Source organism: Anabrus simplex, chromosome 13, assembly GCF_040414725.1.
Source record: "Anabrus simplex isolate iqAnaSimp1 chromosome 13, ASM4041472v1, whole genome shotgun sequence".
NCBI lineage: Eukaryota > Metazoa > Arthropoda > Insecta > Orthoptera > Tettigoniidae > Anabrus > Anabrus simplex.
The window spans coordinates 10,956,457-10,982,702 of NC_090277.1; the positions used below are offsets into that span (position 1 = coordinate 10,956,457).

The 26,246-nt window shown below is 38.9% G+C and overlaps 1 protein-coding gene across 1 annotated transcript in view; it reads left to right on the plus strand.

Annotated features, from left to right (window-relative positions):
* Positions 1-25,920, plus strand: part of LOC136884857 (zinc finger protein 184) — a 36,968-nt gene extending 11,048 nt beyond the window's left edge. The window contains exons 5-6 of the mRNA XM_068230166.1: positions 11,082-11,140; positions 24,874-25,920. Coding sequence (XP_068086267.1) covers positions 11,082-11,140; positions 24,874-25,780 — 966 coding nt within the window. The 3' untranslated portion in view covers positions 25,781-25,920. The remainder of the gene's footprint in view (positions 1-11,081; positions 11,141-24,873) is intronic.
* Positions 25,921-26,246: the final 326 nt, after the last annotated feature.

Genomic DNA, 26,246 nt, shown 5'->3' on the forward strand with positions numbered 1-26,246 from the left:
ACCTGTTTGTACCAGCAATCATTCTTGCTACTTTCATGTCTGTTACTTCTAACTTATGAATAAGATATTCTGAGTCCACCCAGCTTTCGCTCCCGTAAAGCAAAGTTGGTCTGAAAACAGACCGATGTAAAGATAGTTTCGTCTGGGAGCTCTCTTCCTTCTTACAGAATACTGTTGATCGCAACTGCGAGCTCACTGCATTAGCTTTACGACACCTTGATTCAATCTCACTCACTATATTACCATCCTGGGAGAACACACAACCTAAATACTTGAAATTATCGACCTGTTCTAGCTTTGTATCACCAATCTGACATTCAGTTCTGTTGAATTTCTTACCCACTGACATCAATTTAGTCTTCGAGAGGCTAATTTTCATACCATACTCATTGCACCTATTTTCAAGTTGCAAGATATTAGACTGCAGGCTTTCAGCACAATCTGCCATTAAGACAAAGTCGTCAGCATAGGCCAGACTGCTTACTACATTTCCACCTAACTGAATCCCTCCCTGCCATTTTATACCTTTCAGCAGACAATCCATGTAAACTACGAACAGCAAAGGTGAAAGATTACAGCCTTGTCTAACCCCTGTAAGTACCCTGAAGCAAGAACTCATTCTACCATCAATTCTCACTGAAGCCCAATTGTCAACATAAATGCTTTTGATTGCTTTTAATAATCTACATTTAATTCCATAGTCCCCCAGTATGGCGAACATCTTTTCCCTCGGTACCCTGTGATATGCTTTCTCCAGATCTACAAAACATAAACATAACTGCCTATTCCTCTCGTAGCATTTTTCAATTACCTGGTGCATACTGAAAATCTGATCCTGACAGCCTCTCTGTGGTCTGAAACTACACTGGTTTTCATCCAACTTCCTCTCAACAACTGATCGCACCCTCCCTTTCAAGATGCCAGTGAATACTTTGCCTCGTATAATAATCAGTGAGATACCTCGATAGTTGTTGCAATCCTTCCTGTTCCCTTGCTTATAGATAGGTGCAATTACTGCTTTTGTCCAATCTGAATGTACTTTACCAACACTCCATGCTAATTTTACTACTCTATGAAGCCTTTTCATCCCTGCCTTCCCACTATACTTCACCATTTCAGGTCTAATTTCATCTATTCCTGCTGCCTTATGACAATGGAGTTTTTTCACCATCCTTTCCATTTCCTCAAGCATAATTTCACCAACATCTTTTTCCTCCTCCCCATGAGCTTGACTGTTTGCAACACCACCAGGATGATTTCCTTTTACATTGAGAAGATGTTCAAAATATTCCCTCCACCTCTCCAGTGATTCCCTGGGATCTATTATGAGTTCACCTGAATTACTCAAAACACTGTTCATTTCCTTTTTCCCTCCCTTCCTAAGATTCTTTATTACTGTCCAGAAAGGTTTCCCTGCTGCCTGACGTAGCCTTTCCAGGTTGTTACCAAAATCTTCCCACGACTTCTTTTTGGATTCAACAACTATTTGTTTCGCTCTGTTTCTTTCATCTACGTACAAATCTCTGTCTGCCTCGGCCCTTGTTTGGAGCCATTTCTGATAAGCCTTCTTTTTAAGTTTACAAGCTGCTCTCACTTCACCATTCCACCAAGATGTTCACCTTTTTCCATCTTTACACACAGTTGTTCCTAGGCATTCCCTTGCTGTTTCTACTACAGCATCCCTGTATGCCACCCATTCACTTTCTATATCATGAACCTGCTTACTGTCTACTGTTCGGAACTTCTCACTAATCATATCCATATACTTCTGTCTAATTTCCTCGTCCCTTATTCGTTTGCAGACAGATTTCACTTTCTCTACCCTAGGCCTGGAGATATTTAGTTCACTACAGAGCAGATAGTGGTCTGTATCATCGAAAAACCCACGGAAAACTCATACATTCCTAACAGATTTCCTGAATTCGAAGTCTGTTAAGATATAGTCTATTATGGATCTGGTACCCCTAGCCTCCCATGTGTAGCAGTGAATAGCCTTATACTTGAAGAATGTATTTGTAACAGCGAAACCCATACTAGCACAGTAGTCCAGCAAATGCTTCCTATTCCCATTAGCTTCCATATCTTCCCCACATTTATCAATCACCCTTTCATATCCTTCAGTTCTATTCCCAACTCTCGCATTGAAATCGCCCATTAGCACTATTCTATCCTTGCTGTTGACCCTGACCACGATGTCACTCAATGCTTCATAAAACTTGTCAACTTCATCCTCACCTGCACCCTCACATGGTGAATACACGGACACATTTCTAGTCCTAATTCCTCCAACTGACAAATGTACCCACATCATTCGCTCATTTACATGCCTAACAGAAACTATGTTGCGTGCAATGGTATTCCTGATAAAGAGCCCTACCCCAGACTCTGCCCTTCCCTTTCTAACACCCGTCAAGTACACTATATAATCTCCTATCTCTTCCTCGTTATCTCCCCTTACCCGAGTATCACTTACTCCTGGCACATCCAGATGCATCCTCTTTGCTGACTCGGCCAGTTCTGCTTTCTTTCTTCCATAAGCCCCATTAATATTGATAGCTCCCCATCGAATTCCATTTCGTTCGCCAAGCTGTTTCCAAGGAGTCCCTCGCCTGTCAAATGGGAGTGGGACTCCATTACTCCCATAGGTCCGAGGCCTGCTTAAAATGTTCTGAGCTCGGTAAATTCATGAAGCAGGATGCTACCCTACTAGCACATACTCCAAGTGAGGATCTCTCTTCTAACGGGTTATGGACCACCGGTGAATTGTATAGTCCTAGCCGCTTGAACACAAGGATGGCCATGACTCAGAATATGTCTGAGATGCCCACTCCCATTCCATAGCAACTGGTATCCCGACTCTCAGGACCACTTACTAGGCCACTCAGCCATTGCCCATGGTTCACGAACTAGGACGTGACTACAGTAACCCACAAACGTGTTTCTAACATGACAGAAATAAACATGGGGGGAAAAAGATATAAAAAACATTTTAAAAAATATACAAAATGCCTAACGTGGGGCTGAGGAATGTGGAATAGTGGGTGATTTTTGGAGAGAAAGAAGAGGGTTTAGAGTACTTAATTTCTTTTTATTGAAAATAGGAATTCATAGATCAAATAAACGGTTTATTTTTTCAGATATTTCTTTAAGGTTGAAATTGGAATTAAAGAATTGATCTGGGTGGATGAAACAATTCTCAAAGATATTGAGCAGAGAGCCATTTTTATGATTTTTAGATCCTGATCAATATTTGTGAATTTATGGTTTGAGTCCATCATAATGTTTTCCCATAGCTGAAAATCTATTATATTGACGTGAATTTGCACGTTCTAAGTACCTCGTGTCAAAGTTTCTACCTGTTTGGCCGATGTAGGTTGACGGATAGCTACTACATTTAAGCATATAAACACCTGATCTATAGAATTTTTTATTATCATTACTAATTGAGTTTGTGTTGTGTAAAATTGATGCTTTATTGTTGTCTGTTTTAAAAGATATTTTTATATCATGTTTTTGAAAGTGTTGGAAGTCTGGTGTCTCTGTGGCTTATTAAATGTGAAAGGTTTTGATAGTTTTTCTTCTACATTAATAGTAGTGGAAAGTCAATGTGTGACGTTACTTATTATTCCTTCAAAGGAATGTTTATTATATCCGTTAGCCTTGGCTATGTTTCTGACGCTGTTCAATTCATGCATAACATGTTTTTTGACATTGGGATATTGAATGCACGGTGAACCATGCTTTAGTATGCGGCATGTTTGTGGACTTGTGGATGGTGTTTATGGTTTATGTAGGTTTTCTTTAGCTTGAAAGTCAAAATAGCAATGTTAAGCAAAGACATTGATTTTCTTATTCAGTGCATAACACATAACATGACCCCTGACTTTTTAAAAGTGAATTCTAAGAAACATGGATCTTCTTTTCAAATAACAAAAACCCAAATTTGCATTAATGAGATTTGGCTCAGAGATGAAATAATGTTCCTATAGAAGTAGAAATCCTTCCTTAATAATAAACTCTATGAATCTCGATGTACTCTGGTTCACAGACACGAAGGGCGCGATCCACCAAAGTCTTCATCATGGCGCGCTTCTGCCCAGGATGGTGATTCGAATTTTTGTTTAAGTATCGGTCTGTGTGTGTTGGTTTTCGGTATACTTGATGCCTGGTACACCCCTTTATGTAACATACGACTGAAGTTTAGTAAGATAAGGGACATTACAGTCAACCAACCAGAGGATCCATTGCTCGGCACGACCCAATCGGAGGTCGTGCACTCCGAGATCCAATCAGACGACAGACTTCTCGGAGCGACCCAGTCAGAATCCACGCCCGGCACGAACCAATCGGAGGTCGTGTGCTCAGATAGCCAACCAAACATCAGGCTGCTCGGATGTCGGATTGCACAGCGCGAACCAATTGGAGGCCACACACTTACATATAAATACAGCTGCTTCCCAAACAACTTTCGCAGTCGCCAGCGGGATACAGGAGAGCGTATCTACACGACGCCACAGAAGATGACTACCGCAGCAGTAGTCGAAACGTCTGGGAGAAGCGAGAGGAGTGGACCACGGCATAACAGCCCGGAAGAATTTTATTATATTGACACCGGCCGTGAAAGCCTTCATACTTTAATGACCCACCTCTGCGGGGAGGATATTTATCGTTTAAGTCGTCAATCTGAAATGCTTCGCAAGAAGAAATCCCATCTACTGTGCTCTCTTACATTTTTACTCCGCTGCCGCGACACGTGTTATTCCACAATTTCTTCGACAGAAGAGACTTTTTTCAACTCCTTCGGCACACAGAATTTATAACAGGACGGAACAAGCCCTTCTTTGGGAACGTATTTATTTTACTCGTTAGATGTTAGATTGCTTTGTTTGTGTATAGTGATCTCCTTTCATTCCGGCCCCTGTAGTGCTATGGATATCTTTTGTCATGGTTTTGGTCTCAGCTTCTTCTTCCAAAACCTTTTCATTCACTCTTTTCTTTTATACTGTTCATCCTCTTCCCGTGTCCCTCACTGGTATCTCTCTTTCTCTCCTGTGTTGTTGAGTTCCGGCATGTCAGTTGGTTTTTGTTTACTTACCTCCCATCTATTTTGATCCCCATTTCAGTCCAGTCGTCCTGATCTCGACTTGGTTTTACTGGTTATAAATTTCATCATTGAAATCTCTGTATTGAACAGCATATACCTTTCTGAAAGAATCTTTGTTGAGGGTCCACCTTTTCAATACAGTGAGTGTTCTCCCTAGGACCTTTCCTTAATTGCCACACAGCCCTGCTGTTTCATAGGCCACCTGGCTAACATACCCTAGACATATGCTAGTTATGTAATATTAATGCATTTTTGAGTCATTGGGTGCTCCAAATTAAAGCGTAAAAACTATAAAACGGTTTATTTAAATGATATATCTTCATTATTGCCAGCATAATTGCATCAGTTAGATCGGTGCTCAGATGTTTAGCTTGACTATCACATAGTGTCGTGTGCGAGCGGTATCTGGAGTAGTGCGGAATCACACGCGAGCACTCTATCCCTCTTGACATTTCAAATCGTTTGGCACTCCACAGCAACCAAGTGATAAGTCCTGGTGTTATATGATTATGAACGAGCTGTAGAACACCAGAAGTTCAAAATACTCTTGCTATGTCTTGTTCAAATAGTTCAATTATATAGTTAATGTTTACTGCCTGATATTATTGTTAATGCCTAGAGGGAAATAAATTGAAATGTTATTGTTTACGTAGTTTACCCAGCCCGGCTACTCATTCCTGCCACCCGGTTGACGAAAATTTCTGGGGAGAACACTGCAATATTTTATATATTATTTATTGATTTACATAAATAATGTTACATCATTTCAATGTCTTAAGCAGGATGTGTTTTGCCTATTTTTTTTGGTATTTTCAGTTGCTTTCCTAATATCTAAGGTCAAAATTATTTACTAGAATCCTAGGCTTTATTTACACTAGAAATATTTAAAATGGTTATGTTAACTTGAGTTGCTCTGTCTAAAAGTTGTGCTTTCCATCTTTCCTCTCATCTTTCCCATTGTTTCCCATACCCTTCTGGTCATTCTCTCCTTAGCCATCGTGATCAGGTGTCTATCAAATCTTGTCCTTTTGAGCCTGATTCCTTCTGAGTTGATCGTCATGTGCCCCTACAGTCCCTCCCTTCATTTTCACTCCCATCTTTCATCTCATCTTCTTTTCTCTACTTTCTCCACTCATTCTGCCTGAGATCTTTTCTCTCCTATACACAGTAACATATTTGTATATTCTTGTTTTTCATACTTTCATACTCGTGTACACACTTGGTCTTAACATGCAGGCCAATGGACAACAACCAATGTTAGTTAATGTCCTCAAGCATTGTATTGAATATTATAATATATTACTGTAGGCAAAGTGAGTTGGTTGTGTGGTTAGGGTTGTGTATTGTTAGCTTGCATTTGGGAGATGTTGGGTTTGAATCCCACCTTCGGCAACCCTGAAGATCGTTTCCCATATTCACACCAGGCAAATGCTGAGGCCATAACTTACTTGAGGCCCTGTTTGTTACCTTCCCAATGCCAGCCTTTTCATATCCTTCCATCACCGAAAACCTTGGATATGTTAATGCGATGTTAAACCGTGAGGAAATGTTACTGTAGACTGTTTAGGGCTTGGAGCTAGCCCCATAGAGTAAGAGTGTTATGGTTGTTCACTACACACGTCTAAAACCAAACCAAACCCCATGGCGCAACAGTCCCGAATGGCCGTGGCCTACCAAGCGACCGCTGCTCAGCTCGAAGGACTGCAGATTATGAGGTGTCGTGGGGTCAGTACTACAAATCCTCTCGGCTGTTATTCTTGGCTTTAAAGACCGGGGCCGCCATCTCACCATAAGATAGTTCCTCAATTTTACTCACATAAGGTGAGCAAGTCTCGAACCAGCCCTCAGATCCTGGTAAACATCCCTGACCTGACTGAGAATCAAACCCTGGGCCTCAGGGTGAGCGGCAGGGATGCTGCTGCCATACTGTGGGGCTGGCTCTGCCCATGTCTATTTGATTAAGAAGAAATCATGGACAGAGGACTTGAAGGGACTCAACCTTGTGAGAATTCATGGGCCAGTCTGTGAACTGATGAAGAAAGCTACGTAACACAGCTGACCAGATGATGCTCTAATATCTGCTGGATGTTGGATTGGGCAGCAGTCATCCTGACAGGCCAAGGGCCTAACTGGACTGTACATGTCACATAATTTGCTTCGTTAGGTTGTACAAATGCAAATGTAAAAGATCCATCAACTCAATTCATCACATATGATGTGTGTATGATTATGTAAATATCGTGATAATATATGATCATTTGAATTGATGGATTTTTTACATCTGCATTTGTACATGTTTAGCGACGTCAATATGAAACCAAAATTAAATTTTTAATATGTAAATCGTTAGGTTGTAGTACAATAATTTGCACTAAAAAAATTTCAAGAGATCAAATCTTTTGTGAACAAATTCCACTTGGAGGTTCTTGACCTCTCATCTTTTATACATTAACGGTCTTACTAATAAAAAGTCCTTATACAGTTGTTTAACACTTGTATAGTAATACAGTGAATAAACCCTGTATAAGCATTTTATATTTTTCTTACTAATAAACGTGGTATACGCATTGTATTACTATACAGCACGTACACACTCGTTCCAAGGCGTAGGGATCTCTTCCTGGAGTTCACTGGCGTTTTTCGCATGTTCACGGCCTTTATGATCGCTTCTGCTGGTTATCTACAGGCAAAACTTTCCGGAAAGTCGCGCAGTAGCACGGCATATCGAAAAGGCAGTGGCAACACAAAATGAGTCAGCTGGAAATTGGCTTATATTGATATCAACATTTCTTCAGCTTGCTTGTGTAATGAACGCCAAAAAATAAATGGAAAAGCCTAAGAAAAGATCAATAGCTCCTAACTGGGATAGTACGGAAAACGTAGGCTAAGCAATTGTAATTGAATCAGCGAGTTGAAAAGTGTGCACATTCCAAAAACCTTACTTTTCAGGAGAAAGGAAAACCTGTTTTGTAGCTAAACGAAAGGTTTGATCAAAAAAGTTTCTATTAGGCATTTATACATCACATTTCTGCGTATTCAGGTACAAAGTATGGAAACCATATTACGTACGGTTTTCAAGTTATACCATTTTTTATGTCGAGGAATATGTCCCTTTTTAGGGTACTCAAATTTGATAAAGATCTTTGTAGAGGCAGATAATGTATAATAAATTCACAATTTCAAAAGTCTATTAAGCAGTAACACATTATTACCCAAAAATACGCCCAACCATCATTTCTTTTATCGTTATTCATTGTCTTTCCGTGAGACAGCTAGAAATGAGCTTATATTAATATCAACATTTCTTCAGCTTGCTTGTGTAATGAATGCCAAAAAAGAAATGGAAAAGCTTAAGAAAAGATCGAAAGCTCCTATCTGGGATAGTACAGAAAATATAAGCCATTGTAATTGGATCGGCGAGTTGAAAAATGTACACATTCCAAACTCCTTACTTTTCAGGAGAAAGAAACAACTGCTTTGTAGCTTAAAAGAAAGGTTTGATCAAAAAAGTTTCTATTAGGCATTTATACATCATATTTCTGCGTATTCAACTACAAAGTATGGAAATCATATTACATACGGTTTTCAAGTTATACCATTTTTTATGTCGAGGAATATGTCCCTTTTTAGGGTACTCAAATTTGATAAAGATCTTTGTAGAGGCAGATAATGTATACCGGTAATAAATTCGCAATTTCAAAAGTCTATTAAGCAGTACCGTAACACATTATTACCCAAAAATACGCCCAAACATCATTTCTTTTATAGTCATTCATTGTCATTCCGTCTCTTTAAAGTGTTTTACTTTACGAAGATGTCTAGCCTCCATAACCTCTGAATGGTGTATGTCTTCTACGTTTAAAATACCGTGAAGATTATCAACGTTATCATCCATTCATTCAATGTGTGTTCATGTTAAATGGATAAGTCAAATATTTCACCGCGATTATATTACTGTAGACAATAAATAGCACGAAAATAAACTGCTCACTCGTTTCATTTTCCGCTACTCGCTGTTATACAGCGCTTATACAAGGGTCCTGGTCTGTATAAGCAATTCAATGAATAACTATAACAGATGTATACACAGGAGGCTTATACGCGGTTTATTAGTAACGAATTTCACATAAACAGTGTATAAACCTTGTATGAAAGCTATATACCGTTTATTAGTAAGACGGTAGGTGGATAAAAGATGAAGGGATCATAGCTATAATTTGCTTGTGGCTTTATTGGTAGAGTTAGCATCGGTTGTATTGCTTCAGTGTATAATTCGGTATAGAAAATGCCCAGAAAGTAGAGTTCGTTATACTTTATTTACATTCGTGAAATAGCGGGTGAGAATCCCAACTTCAGCAGCCCTGAAGATGATTTTCTGGCATTTCTCATTTTTACACCAGGCAAATGCTGGGGCTGTACCTTAATTAAGGCTAGAGTCGCTACCTTCCATGTCCTAGGCCTTTGTCTTAAGACCTATGTCTGTAGGACGTGAAACAAATTGTAAAACAACAATACATGTCCATGGAGTGATCACTTTTATATATGGAAGGTGTAACTCATTCTCAATGTTTTTGTTCCTGTGATAGCTCGTGTACAATTTATATAAAGTTTTTTTTCACAGCTTCAAATCTGTGCCTCATGGATAATTTTTCTCAGCCTGCACATGAACTTGTATCTCTGTTTGTTTCAAAACACCTGCATTCAGTTTATTTTCCTTTCAAAATAAGTCATCCTTTGATGAAGTTTCGTGCAGTTTCTTGGAGTCAGTGGGATGTCCGTGCCTGCCAACACTTCCTATTTATATTTACTTTTTTCTGTTTTTATCCAATATAACCTCCAGTACGGCCAGTACTCTTCCCCTAGGATATGTGCTCGTGTAATTTACGCAACCTTATTTTCAAGGTATGTATTTGTTGCTTTATTTGGCGAGTGTATCGTCCGTTGCCTTGGTGTATCGTGTTTCCCGCTCACTTCAGCAGCGTGTGAGCTTTACAGCTGAGAATTTGGGATGGCATTTGCCCTACAAGCAAGAGAAGCTAGCGTGCACTAGCGAATCCATTAGTCGGGATGAAAGAATGAGTTTGTTGCTGTGTGGTTCGTGCACTGTTAACATTGTTTCTGTGCGTAATTTTTTTGCAGTTATATTCCATGTATTTTCTCTTGCGGTTATGTGATGTCCCCCTGTTAGAATTGTATGTTAGTAATATATGAGACATATTGATGTGTTTTGTATGTGGTAGTTTCACATATTTCAGTGCATTTGTGTTCATTCTTGGTTCATAATTTTAATGACTTGAATGATTTCAAAGAGTTGTGTTGTTTGCAGTCTATGGTATTTTATCTTTGTGTTATGGCCACAAAACATTACAAACGTTATCTTCAGGTGTTCAGAGAAACTTGTGAAATTGAGTTTCCATTCATTTTACAGTCTAATTTTCTTCTGTGTTTGTTACATTTTCTTGTAACCATTTTTGTGTTTTCTTAGTTTAAGATTTTAAATTTAAGGATCAATTCACATTGCAACTGTAGATATGTATGCCTTTTATCTTGTCCTTTTTTTTCACGGAGACTGTGGCACAATATATGTGATAAAATCCAAGAATGAAAAACTCTTCCTATTTTTGATTTCTGAAAAGTTGGCAGGCTTATGACACTCACTCATGCTGGAACATTTATGACGTCACTTACATAAATCTCTCCATCTCTGTTCAATTACTTGGAGGCAATAAATGTTTTCTTGAGTGGTGTAGTGAGTTGTTAAAAAAGAGTGGGGGCTTCCTTGTGATCATCTCAAGAGAACAAGGTAATTGTAAATAACATGGAAGAATAGTTTTATACTTCTTGCCTCATATTATTGTGTTTGTTACTATTTATATCAACAGATCACTGTAGGGATTAGAAAGAGCTACTTACAATATGTATTTTGCACTGCCAGAAGTAAATAAAATGTACTTATACCATTGTTATTTGTACTTAGGTTGTGAAAGAAGACCTCTCCGAAGAAGACTGCGGCATAGCTGAATCATTTTCCAATGAGTAAGTACTTATCTTAAATAAGTTAACAATAGTTTAGCACTTGGAATATCAGGTGGGAAGCTACGGCTTCCACTAACTTAAAGTTAGGAAAATCATAATTTGATATTGTAACAATAAATATTAATTAAACATAATGTTCTTACTGTATTTTAACCCATTTGCATCATTTGACCAGCTGTGGTCGTGCCGGGTGTTTTGGCGCATGATTCAGATGATGAGCTCAGCTTGCAATGACACAGTGTCTCACTTATCTTCGTATATTAGATTCCCTCACTCTGTGAGGAATTAGAGACATGTACTGTTGGTAAAAATTGCTGTCTGTATTTATGTGACACTGGGATAGTTGAAGAATTGTTTATTTTCTCTGGTACTGAGTATCCATTATGTAGTAGAACTGACATCATGATAATGACGAGAGTTTGATTGCACTTGTAGACATTATTTTAGATGACGTTATGGCAATGGCAATAATTACGTTTTGATAAATGAATCTGAGTTTTAGGGTAGTGATAGCAACAGTGAAGGTTATTTGAGTCCAAAGAGAGTGAGAAAGTGAGAGTGAAAATTCTGTGCAAGGACTTCTGAAGGTGTCTTTCAGAATGTGTAGGTTTCTTGTACATTGCATTTCTTAATGTACCATCATTCTTCTTGTATACTAACACATCAAGAAAAGGTAATTTACCTTCATTTTCTACTTTCATTTTGAACTTGTGAACCATGTTGAAGATTCTGATAATCACTTGAGTGCATTAAGAGAACAGGCAACATCCCTGAAGAAAAACGGCTATACGTCAGGAGACGTGAAGATCAGGTAGCCTAACAGGAATAGTTAAAACAAGGGCAACAGAAGAAAGAAAGAGTATTCTTTTCTTATGTGGCTTGTATAACTGACAGAATAGAGAGCATTCTTAGGAAGTACAATATAATTCCAGTTTTCACCACAGACCAGTAGCTCAAATCCCCGTTTCAACCAGTCAAAGAAAAACCCCCTCTTGAAACACCGGGCTCATATTGCTCATATATTGGCATGACAAAAAAGCTTGTTAGCACCAGGGTAAAAGTACACATTAGGTCAGTCAAGAATGTCACTTTCATCCTCCATGAAAAATGCTGTAAGCTAGTCTGCTGTAGCAGAACATTTCTACAGTACAGACCATGAAATCCTCTTTGACCAGGCGAAGGTCATTGCTCCTGATATGCACTTGGCCTATGTGGCAGCTGATGGCTGTATGGATTTATGGTGTCTGGTACCCCAATCACCACAGCCTTGTTTTCTATTGACAGGGGATTGCATGTCTCAGACCCCAGACACTGGCAGAGCACCATCGCTATGGAACCCAGAGTTTGAAGAGGCTGCTTTAGAAGAAATAATTATGATAATGCATCAACCAGTACAAGGTCTGCTGGGAGGAATGTTAATGCTTCAAATATGATGATAATAGAGGTTATGGAAGGATCAACAATTGTTTTACCCTTGTCAGTATCAATTGCTGCAAGAACTAACACCGCTGGATTACCCACCTTTGTTAGGTGGGTCTTAAACAGCTGAGGAAATATTTCATACTTCTTTTCATGGATGAAGCTGCATTTACAGGAGAATAGCTGGCAAACTCCAGAAATTGGCACTTTAAGGCAGACAATAACCCTCATGTGATAGAAGTGAGCACATTTCAGCAGAAGGTGGATTTCCACGATTTTCCATTTTCACGCCAGGCAAGTGCTGGGGCTGTACCTTTATTAAAGCCATAGCCGCTACCTTCCCAATCCACCCCTTTGCCACTCTATTCGCCAGAAATATTCAATGTGTTAGTGCGGTCTTGAAACCACTAGTAACAACACTAAAAGAATTTCATCATTGTTGACGACTGATTACTTAGGTCTTTCCACCTTGCGTGAGTGGTGAGAAATACTACTATTTCTTGATACAAACACTGCCTGGATTATTAGAAGTTCCTCTGGGTATTTGGCAGCGAATATGACCAGGTCGTGATGGCACGCCACTGCATTTCCCTCGCTGTGTCACGCAGCACTTAAATTATCATCCAGGGAGATGGGTAGGCCATCGTGGGCCAGTTAAATGGCCTTCGTGGTCGACCGATTTCACTCCCACAAATTTTTAATCTCGGGTTTCCTGTGTATCTGAATCCCTTAGAAAAAGAAAATCTACTTGTACCAAAATCCAGACAGCTTTTCAAGTCATTTGTGCCATACCACATATCCTGGGCAGAGTCCAAATTTCACTAATGCACTGCTGTGAACTGTGCATTGAAGGAGAAGCGGGGGCATATTGAACATTTACCGCAATCAAACCATTGGGCAGGTATTGCTGTAAGAGATGAGGACAACCCTTGCGCAAGTCGTGTCTCTGTCTCGCATCCACCTCAGCCTCCCTTCTCGTTCCAGCCTTTTACTGAAGCAGAGTGGTGAGCAGTGGCTTAAGATCTGGCATAGCAAATACAGCAAGTTTGTCAATTTGAATCGCATGCCCGGAAGTAGCAACGTACCCTCATTTTCTCCTCCAATCCAGTAGCATCATTGATCTTTACATAACACAAAGAGCATCCCTGACTTTCATTGTTGGTATACAGTAATTAAATATATCCTCTATGTACAGTTCTTTGTCTACTTGATCCTTGTTTGGAACCATTTCTGATATGCCTTCTTTTTACATTTACAAGCTGCTCTCTCTTCATCGTTCCACCAAGATGTGTGATTCTTCCCATCTTTACACAAAGTTGTGCCTAGGCATTCTCTTTCTGTTTGTGCTACAGTATCCCTGTATCCCATACATTCTGCTGTATCCTGAACCTGCTTACTATCCACTGTTTGGAACTTTACTAATCATATCCATATATTTCTAATTTCCTCTTCCTGGAGATTTGCTACCCTAATTTGTGTGCAGACATGCCCAGAGATACTTAGTTCACTGCAGATGAGATAATGGTCTGTATCATGAATAAATCCTATGAATACCTGCACATTCCTAACATATTTCCTGAATTCAAAGTCATTTAAGTAATAGTCTATTGTGCATATGGTACATCCACCCTGCCATGTGTAGCAGTGAATAGCCTTATGCTTAAAGAATGTATTCATAACTGCTAATCCCATACTAGCTCAGAAGTCCAGTGAACACTTCCCATTCCTATAAGCTTCCATATCTTCCTCACATTTACCCACCACCATTTAATATCCTTCAGTTCTATTTCCAACTCCCACATTGAAATAACCCATTAGTTCTATCCTACCTTTACTGTTGATCCTGACTATGGTGTCACTCGGTGCTTCTTAACACTTGTTAACTTTGTCAGCTGCACCGTCACATAGTGAATACACCAAGGCAATTCTCGTGCTAATTCCTCCAGCTGCCAAATATACCAATATCATTTGCTCAGAAACTATGTTGCATGCAATAGTATTCCTGATGAAAAGCTCACACCCACACTCTTCCTTTCCCTTTTTGATGCCTGTCAAGAACATTCTATTCTCTTTTCTTTTTCTCGTTAAGTCCCCTTACCTGAATGTCATTAACAACAACCACATCCAGATGCATCATCTTTTCTGTCTGAGCCAGTTCTATTTTCTTCAAAAAGCCCCATTAATATTGATAGCTTCCCATTGAATTTCATTTAGTTTGCCAAGTTGTTTCCAAGGAGTCCCTTGCCTATCAAATGGAAGTGGGACTCCATTATTCCCATAGGTCTAAGGCTTGCTTAGAATGTTCTGAGCTTGGTAAATTCTGTGAAGCAGAATGCTACCCTACTTATACATAGTCCCTGTGGGGATCTCTCCTCTAACAGGTTAGGGACGACTGGTGTATTATATAGTTCTAGCTGGCTGAGCACAAGGAGGGCCATCACTCAGAATATACCCAAGATGCCCACTCCCATTCCATAGTAACTGGTATCCCGACTCTCAGGACCACTTACTAGGCCACTCAGCTGTTGTCCATAGTTCACTAACTAGGAGTTGACTGCAGTAACCTTGCCATGAACCATTGATAATAATAATAATAATAATAATAATAATAATAATAATAATAATAATAATAATAATAATAATAGCAAAAATTACAAATACATTTCAATCCTCCGTGGCTCAGGTGGCAGCGCACCGGCCTCTCACTGCCGGGTTCTATGGTTCAAATACCGGTCACTCCATGTGAGATATGTGGTGGGCAAAGCGGAGGCAGGACAGATTTTTCTCTGGTTACTCCAGTTTTCCCTGTCATCTTTCATTCCAGCAACACTCTGTAATATCATTTCATTTCATCTGTCATTCATTGCCCTAGAGCAGTGTGGCAGGCTCCGGCAGCCAGCACATTTCCCCCCAGGCTACTAGATGGGGGCTTCATTCATTCCATTCTGGACCCCGTCAGATGACTGAAAATAGGCTGTGGATTTTAATTTCATTTTCACAAATAAATTTCCACAAAGGGTGCTGATGACACTATAAAATTACATAACAGATAATTACAGGTATAAATGATACTACTCACTATATGCAGGTATGTAATTCAGTGTGATTGCTGCCTGGGAGACCAATTACCTTGGATCGAGTATGGGTATTTCACTCGCCTTGACAAAGAATACTTCAGTTTATTTGAAACGTTGGCAAACTGTACGAAATGTACAGAAAACTACAACATGGTTCAACCTGGAAGGACAACTAAATAAAGTTGTTATATATGTTATTGGATGAATGTTGCGATTAATATATTGTTTGTTTTTAACAAGGAGTACATCATAAATAACACAGCAGAAAATAAAGCGTGGAGTAAGTAACTTAATCTAATGGCGAGTGCAGCGCTAATGACTACTACACACTGCCTCCCCCGTGATAACGTCCAAATATGTACTGAGAAAGGTGACGTCTCGCGCAGACCTCGTCATTCTTTGGGGATGACATGGCTGGCCCGCTGATTGTGCAGCTGATGACAATGGAGCTGGTGATGAGTTATCCTCTTGAATTTTCGATGGTGTATTTGCATCATTTGATGGAGAGTCGATCAGTGCTGATAGTTTGTGTCCCACCAGGTGTTGCCAATTGGAAGTGTTTGTCATTTCATGACAACACTTGGAATGATCTATCATACCAATGTTGGCAGAAGAGAAGTTTTGGTTGAAGCATACCATATGAAAACGAATTTGCTGGTCTTGAGACGAGGGTGGATGAAAACATTTTTGACACCATGGTGCTCAGTTGGAATGGGTTAGAGAGATCTCAAGTGCTCTTTTAACTTGTGGAGGAGGGTAGGAATATCTGCAGTCATGTCATGATCTTCTAGACCAGGTGTTTCCAAATGGCAGCACACAAAGCCTTATTTCGCAGCCTGCAAGGGCTTTAAAAGATTATTTTAAGGAATGGGAAGAAAAATTACAAAATTATTTCATAGCTCATTCAAGAATGTATTAATTCTTATACCCTTTATAGACACAAGTCAGAACTACAAGGGTCATCAGGAAAGTAGTACCCGCTAGTGCCGCATGAAGTGCTGACGACTCGGGTAGCCGCTGAGCAAGGTCAGACCGTGTCAGTGGCTTGTCTGCCTGCTCTGTGTGAGGTTGCGTGATGCTAGCATTGCCTGTGTTGTGTCTGTGATCGTTTAAAATGTTTAAACAAATTGAGAACCCCACCAGTTGTGAAGTGAGGGCCGTGATTAAATTTCTTAATGCACGAAACGTTCGACCTTGTGATATTCATCACCAATTAATTGAGGTGTATGGAGATAGTGTGATGGACGAGTCGTCTGTTCGGCGCTGGTGTCTCAACTTCAACCTGGGGAGGGGGGATACACACGATGAGGAGCGTTCTGGGAGACCATCTGTCATTACAGACAAACTGCTGAGCGCAGTAGATGAATGCGTGAGGAACGATCGGTGCATCACAATTGATGAACTCTTACATTTTCCTAATGTGTCTCAAACAATTGTTCATGAAATTGTCAAAGACCATCTGCATTATTCAAAAATCTGTGCAAGATGGGTCCCTCACATGCTTACAAAGGAGCACAAAACCAAGCATATGGCTGCAGCACTGACATTTCTGGGACGTTATTCTGATGAAGGAGACTCTTTCCTGACTCGCATCATTACTGGGGACGAAACATGGTTTTGTTATGCATCACCTGAGAGTAAACGACAGTTAATGGAGGGGCATCATGCTCATTCACCAACCAAACCAAAAAAATTAAAGACAGTTCTGTCCACCAGGAAACTCATGGCAACCGTTTTCTGGGATCGCCGAGGTGTACTGCTCATTGATTTTATGGCCCACGGAGACACAATTAATGCTAATGCGTATTGTAAAACATTAAAGAAATTACGGTGGGCAATACAAAATCGATGGCGAGGTCTGTTGTTTACAGGCATCATTCTCCTTCATGACAATGCCAGGCCTCATGCAGCTGTGATAACACAACAACTTTTGCAGCAATTCAAGTGGGAAACCGGGAAAAAGATTTGACAGTGATGAAAAACCTAAATGAGCCGTGACTACGTATCTCAGTATGCTGGTGGCAGAGGACTATGACGCTGGAATACAAAAACCCGTTCGACGTTATAACAAATGCCTAAATTTGCTTGGAGATTATGTGGAGAAGTATGCTCATTCCAGTAAAAATTTGTATATTTGTTAATATTTACTCCTGTGTCTTTATTGCGCAAACGGGTACCACTTTCCAGATGGCCTTCGTAATTCATTCTTTAATATTATTTCCATTTTTTGAGTATTCACCTGGGCTGAATAGATTATTTTTGATTAAAAAAATAATAATAAATCAATCGCTTATTTAGGTCTCTAAATGGTGTAGAGGTGGCAGGATGGATCAGAAAATCCTAAACTAATTCTGCAACTTCAGGCTCTAATAAACCTACAACATAGTTGAATTTTGTTGTTTTGCATCTTATTCCTACAGTTTCAAATTGTGCTTCAATTGGAAAAAACCATACCTTAATGTTTTTACACCAAACCCATGGAATCTTCACTGCAACATGTGTGATTTCTGTTTTGCTGGTTGTCTGGTCTTTGTTTCTTGAGTATAGTCAACTGATGGTGAGTTTCTTCCATTTCACTTTGTTTAATGCCAGTAAAATCACTACCGGATCATGTTGGGGTCACCAATTATAAATAATACTTAGTTATAAATGATACTACACACTATATGTAGGTATGTAATTCAGCACTTTTTTAATATAGATTGTTGGATGATGTTGCAAATTAATGTATTGTTTTTAACAAAGAGTAGAACAGAAACATAGAACACAGCAGAAAATAAAGCGTGGAGTAACTCAATCTAATAGTGAGTGCTACACAGGTAAGTTCCCAGCCCATATGCTCGTTAAACAACACCCTGTACAATTTCTAAAACATTAAAAATACAAAGGATTAGAACTACCAAAACAACAACAACATTAATAACGAAGCTAAAAGTGTAATTCTGGAGCATAATGTAAGGGAGAGTTACTGACAAGCTAGCCAACTGGCCACCCACCACCTTGCACTCATTGTTTGACTAACAAGGAGAGAGGAAACACTACTGGAGAACTTCATTTCGATAAGTTTAAACTTTCAAGGGTATAAATTCACTCGTGTTGATAAAAAACAGTACACCTTGAAAGACTAGAGATAGGAAGTTCATATTCACAGGATATGTTCATTATTATGTTCTGCAAAAACAGTTAGCATTTCAGTCACCTAGGTTCGCATGTGTCCTCTTGCCTTGTAAACACTGTGTCCTCCATGAGCACTGATAACTTGTTCCATGCGCGACGGCATTGACGCATATAAGGTGTGAATGGTATCCTAGGATATAGCCAACCATGCTGCATTCACCTGTAGCATTGGGTCATAGCGCCGCACCCGTCGTTTCACCATGTCCCACACATTTTTGATTGGCGACAAGTCCGGTGATTGGGTGGGCTAGGACAACAGTCTGACATCCTGTGACAACAAGAAGGCATGTGTTCATGCGGCAACATGTGGTCACACATTGTCCTGCTGAAATATGGCGTTTGCGGTATAGTGCAGAAAGGGTATGGCTACGGGTCACAGGATGTCATTCACGTAGGTCAAACTCATCACAGAACCAGAACCAACTGTGATTTGTGGTTGTACCGAATAGCGTGCCACACCATAAGGCCTTGAGTTGGTGCTGTACATCTTGTACAAATGCAGTCAGTGTGATGCCTCTCGCTCTGTCTGCGGTGAACCTAAATGCGGCCATCACTTTCAAACAAACAGAACCTGGATTTGTCCGGAAACACTATCTGCTGCCATTTCTGTCCCCAGTAATGTTTCTCCATACACCATTGTAGTCTAGCATGTTTATGCACATTACTGAAAGATAGGCACAGAAGTGGATGACACACTGGTAACTGAGACTGTAATAAAGGTGACAGACTGTCACTGTCACGATGTGCTACACTTTTGCGCCAGAGCCGAGGAGGATGCAGATCTGCCCTGCAGTGCCATTTGGATGAGGTGTTGATCTTCTTGGGAGGTGTGACCAGACCCATCTCATCGTGTTCTACGGCCTTCTGTGAACCATTTTGTACACACTCGTTGCACTGCTGATACCCTTCGTCCCATTCAAGCAGCAGTTTCCCGGATGGATGCATCACATTCTCTTATGCCAATAAAGCGTCCTCTTTGAAACTCACTCATTTGATGGTACAGTTCTTGCATACATCTGCAAGGCATCCTTCACTTCTGCTCAACTCACACTGATCCATTATCTTTGGTTTGCAGCGACAGGCACATTTTACCAGTCGGTGGTGGTGCGCCGTGATATCAGTGTGGACTTTGAACCTGAGGGGCGACATAGTTTAAATGCTAATCAGAACATACTAATGCACATGTCCTGTGAATATGAACTTCCTATCTCTAATCTTTCAGGGTGTTCTGGTTTTTATGAACATGAGTGTAGAATTTAAACTTAACTGTTTCCATATTTCTAAATAATTTTCATCAGTTTGTAACAACTTAACCCCAGATTGTCATGTACCCATTGAGAGGGCATATCCTCGTGTTATACATTGTCTGAAAAGAGCTACTTCATGATGTCGAACATAGCCATGTCTTCTCTTTACAGATTGTAGATAATATGACTGTCCTCTTGTACTATATTCCTTCTTCTCTTAGCATTGGAAACAATTTTAACCACTCAGCTTTGTGAAGCACTTGCTCAAAATCAATTCATGCAACATACCTGTCCTTCCCTTCCTTGGATATCTCTCCAGCATTAGTCTTAATGAGACAGAGCAAGTTGGCCATGCGTTTTAATGCTATGAGCTTGCATTTGGGAGATAGTACATCAAATCACACTGTCGGCAGCCTTGGAAATGGTTTTCCGTGGTTTCCCCTTTTCACGCCAGACAAATGCAGGGGTACCTTAATTAAGGCCATGGCCACTTCCCTTCCCACTCCTAGCCCTTTTCTATCGCATAGTCACCATAAGACCCGTCTATGTTGGTGTGATATAATGCCAATTGTAAAAGAAGTCTTAAGGAGAGAATTATGTCCAATGTGCCTCTTCCATTCCTAAAATTAAATTGATCTCAGCAAGTACATTAGATGTACCATATTATTCATTTCCTGCCCATTATGCATGTTACATTCATATCCATGGAGTAAAATGAACCAGTAGCAGAAAACATCTGATTAATGCATGGATTTAACCGCCCTGTGATTATTTGTTGAATTTCATGTTGTTTTTCAGTTGAGGAAAGAGTATCCACTTAATGGCAATATTATTGCTGAAAGATTTACTTCATTTACTACCCCTCGTCTGTCGGGTGGGGCCCGACATGACATTGTATATCATAAAAAGAAAGAAAGGTTCCACCTTATCAATACTTATTTATTATCACATGTATGATGGAATATCACATGTATTATAGGACCGGTTTCGACCTCTTACAAGGTCATCCTCAACTACATTAGAATCCTATGTTTGCATTTTGTATTATGCCTCATTCCTAAAAGCTTTGACATATTCTGAAATTTAACAACATTATATTGATTACACTTTTGCTAAGAGTTCCATTGTTACAATATAGCTAAAATTATGACAAGTTAAATACTCTTATTACATAATATAATGACCCAATATACACATGTAATTATAATAAAACTGATTCGTCTTTTCTTTTTAATGCATAATGTAAGAATAATTTACCATAGGCTTTTGCCTATTCAGTTAAAACAAGTTCCATTCTTATAAATGTTTAGTCATATATGAGGCGATCTTTGTTGATATTTGTAAATATTACAGAAGTAAATTAGCAGTAAAATCGTACGCGACAGACAGCCAAGCAACATACATCTCAACCACTCCACAACAACATTTATTAACACCAACATCATAAGAAAGGAAAGAGCCACCAACAATTACGACCTTGTCATTCAAATTGAACAATTTCCAGAACATCAGCCAAGTCAAACAAGCCAGGTTCAAGTCATGAAAACAAAATTAGAAAGATAAAGTGGTTGAGTTTTACACAAAGTGTATCAGCTAAGGCTTATGCAAATTCAGACTTTTAACTCGCATGTTCATCAGTCTTTTTTAAAAGCGACATAAGAATGTGCTGTCACTTGTTCATTTAAACTACAAACAGACATTTGTGTCTAAGCATACCTTGCAATGTTTTAAATACTTTAATGTGTTTATATGTTTGTATAATGGGCAAATTTCACATTATTTCAATGTAATACGTAACGCAAAACAACGCAAGATTTATTGTTATCGACTGTTTTAGACTTTCAAAAGAGCATTTAAGCACGTTCAACCATGTTAGCTAATATTTTAATGTAGATAAGTAATATATTTTATTGAGTCATTAGCATATAATTACACTTGACTGGCGTATTTTATTGCTAATTTACTACTGTAATATTCACAAATATCAACAAAGATCGCCTCATATATGACTAAACATTTATAAGAATGGAACTTGTTTTAACTGAATAGGCAAAAGCCTATGGTAAATTATTCTTACATTATGCATTAACAAGAAAAGACGAATCAGTTTTATTATAATTACATGTGTATATTGGGTCATTATATTATGTAATAAGAGTATTTAACTTGTTATAATTTTAGCTATATTGTAACATTGGAACTCTTAACGAAATTGTAATCAACATAATGTTGTTAAATTTCAGAATATGTCATAAAGCTTTTAGGAATGAGGCATAATACAAAATGCAAACATAGGATTCTAATGTAGCTGAGGATGACCTTGTAAGAGGTCGAAACCGGTCCTATTATACATGTGATATTCCATCATACATGTGATAATAAATAAGTATTGATTAGGTGGAACCTTTCTTTCTTTTTATGATATTTGGTGGCTATCAATACGGAACAAAAATGAAATTTATAAATCAAGATGACATTGTATTGTCCACCACTCGTCTGCCATCTCTTAGCTAAGAAAATACATGATGCTATATTGTACTGCTATCTTTTGGTTCAGCGTGGAATTGTGTAAAATTCAGATACTATTTGACAGTCAGTCAAAAATCTATTATTTTAGATGGGAGTGTAGCCATCAATTAGGTACAGTCAACTTTCGCATGCAAAGGCTCAAGCGATAGCAAAGCAAATATGGTTGCAATGTGCTCTCCTAGTCATATATTAGTATTAGTATATTTGCTGAACATAACAGGCATTAGCCCAAATACATGTTCCCATAAAATAAAACAAAATCGGAAAGAAATAAAACATACAAATAAATAAATAAATAAATAAATAAATAAATAAATAAATCTAATCTAGCCCTTTCCTATCATCTCTCTCATCTAACTCTTCCTCAACTTAAATATTAATATATAAATAAATAAATAAATCATCTAAATCTTCCTTAACTTTTACACACAATTATTACAACAGTTCACTGCTTGCTAAATCCGCTGGCTTCACATTTCATCACCCTCAGCATCATGCTCACCTACTGACTTGTCAGTCCTTATACACTGACCTACTACCAGATAAATTCCAGGACACATATGAGTCAACAGTTACATAATATCATGCCCTATCACAATCGATTAAACCTTCTACAATTACAATATCTAATCAGATCCCTAACATAATTAAGCTTCACACACCTTCAGTTTTCAACATCACTCCAAATTATTGCACTTTAATATAATAATCCTTCACTCACAACTCACACTTGACCACACTCATCTACACTGCACATACACAACTTTGTCCTTAATAGAATATTTTATCACTCTTACACACGCCTCTCACTTTGCACCCTTCACTCCTTCACCTTTTTCCCATACACCTTCCTCTCGCAACTTTCTTTCACAAATTCTCTTAATCACCCTAGTCATATATAGTGTACTGTTCAATGTTGTATATACCAGGCAAGTTGGCCGTGCAGTTTGGGACATGCGGCTGTGATTTTGCATCTGGGAGATAGTGGGTTTGAATCCCATTCTCAGGGGTGTGCGGTTAGGGGCGGACGGCTGTGAGCTTGCATCTGGGAGATAGTGAGTTTGAATCCGACTGTCGGCAGCCCTGAAGATGGATTTCCGTGGTTTCCCATTTTCACACCAGGCAAATGCTGGGGCTGTACCTTAATTAAGGCCATGGCCACATCGTTCCAACTCCTAGGTCTTTCCTAACCCATCATTGCCATAAGACCTATCTGTGTTGGTGCAACGTAAAGCCACTAGCAATAACAAATATTGTTGTATATGGCAGGTAACAGTACAAAAACCCAGTATTTTTGCACCTCTACTCTTTCCCTGTACCCTATTGAATATATCTAATAGCATTTGATGGAGCTTACAAGTGAACTGGCAATGTCAGCTTGTGTACCGTAACCCAACATGTGACTGATGCCGATGGCTGATGAAATTATAAATCAACAGATATCAATTTCTAGAAATCGACACTTACAGCAGTTTCAGGCTACAAACCATCGCACATATTAAACCAGGGACTGAACTTGAGTTTTTCAGTTTTTTGATAATTTATTCAGTGAAATTACTAACAAAACCAATCATTATATGATAATGATAGTAATAAAAATGTAAAATAATATGTCTTAAATTGTACATATTCCTTTTATTTGCTCCGATATATGTTGCTGTAAGTGTTTGTAGGCCTTATTACATCGTTTAAGAGCAAGTGCTATCTCCAAAATCATGAAAGATGAATACACGTCACATGAGATAGAAATTTTTGTTTAAAATACCAATAATAGGGGCAACACAGAGAACTTTAATTCGAGGGGAAGGGTTAAAATTAATTTCAGTCTTTCAATTTAAACATAATGCAATGTTTGAAATGCCCAAAAGATATCAATTATTGAATCTGCTATAATTCTGAAGCTGCCAAACAGTGTCTGCATATCCTACTTTTTTCATCTGAGGGCCCTCTGTTGTTTAAATAATAGTGATTAGAAGATACTTCAAGCAATAGTTACAGTGTTGTTTCAATTAAATTGCATCTCTCAGTGTGGAAAAATTATTGTACTGTTTAATAAGCAATTTTAAACCTAAAAAAATTATGTTAACCCTTGATAGCATCTTTAAAAACAACAATAATAACAGCAGATTTTTGCAGAACTTAGCTATTCCATTGAACAGTTTAAAAATGTTAGTAGTTATTGAATAATACTATTGATATTATTATTACTATGATATTTAATTTGGAGTAAGGCCATCCTTGCATGTGGGAACTAGCTGTAGTAACTGCTTGTTAAACTTTTCAGGGTGAATTCGTCACTGTTGTGCATCGTGGATGATGATGTGCCTGATTCGAAAGTTACTTGGAAGAGTACTGAAGTGGAATATGATGCATTTGATGAAGGTACATTAGAAGAAACGAATAAACAGTATTATGATAAGGGTGGTATTCTTCCCGTATGTCATCTGTGTGGAAAGTCATTTACAAGTCGATCTGTCCTGAACAGACATATGGTAACACATGAAAAGATAAAGCCACATAATTGTACATACTGTGGCAAAGGGTACACGCGAAAGGCAGAACTTTCTAAACATATGCAAGTTCACTCTGGAGATAAACCTTACTCCTGTAGATTATGTGGGCAACGATTTTCTGACCAGCCTGAATTGCAGGAACATTTTCAGGTTCATACAGGCGAAAGGCCATTTCCTTGTAGTCAATGCGATAAACGCTTCCGTCAAAAATCTCATTTAACGCGCCATATGCTAATGCACAACGGAAATTTATGGTTCACCTGCAGTATTTGTTCTAAAAACTTCCATATCAAAGATAGCTTCGAGCGTCATATGTTGGTCCACACTGGTCTAAGGCCTCATGCTTGTACCGTTTGTAACAAAGCTTTCGCCCAACGTAGTACGTTGAATCAACATATGTCGACACATACGGGAAAAAGACCTTTCAATTGCACTTACTGCGGAAAGTTCTTTACCACTCTTCTCATACTGAATAGACATATTTTAATTCATACCACTGGAAAGCCTTTTGAATGTAGCACATGTCACAGGAAATTCATTAGCAAGTCGAACCTGAACCGTCATGAGCAGGTTCATACTGGAGAGAAGAAACACTTTTGCCTAGCGTGTGGCAAGGGGTTTGACCAAAGGTCGACTTGCACGTGGCATTTGTTAAATGAATGTCGTGCGAAGGACTGACCAATATTTTGGAGTTGAAATTTGTACATCACAGTTAATTTTTAATTTGTTTTGATTTTTACTGTACTTTCTGCAGTTGTAGAAAGGGATTTGAATTGCTTAGCTAATGCTTAGTTTGTGCCTTGCCCATTGTTTTCCAGTTTAACCCTCTAAAGTATGGTTGGAAGCAATGTGAACAGGGTATATGAGTGTTACAGTGTCGGTCATCATCATCATGGTTGACCATCTCCAGTTGCCCGTGTGTGGTGCGCAAGCCCCCTCTTTCCTTGTTCTCTCGTGATATCCCAATCTTGTCCTTTCTCCTCGACATCTTTTCTTTGCCGATCAACTTCTGTCTTGCTTTCCGGATCCTCTGTAGTAAGGAGTCTTCTATTCCCACCTCCTCTTGGATATTTTCATTCCTGCACTTGTCCTTCCTGGTCTTCTGTGTGATTATTCATAGGAACTTCATTTCTTCATGCATTGT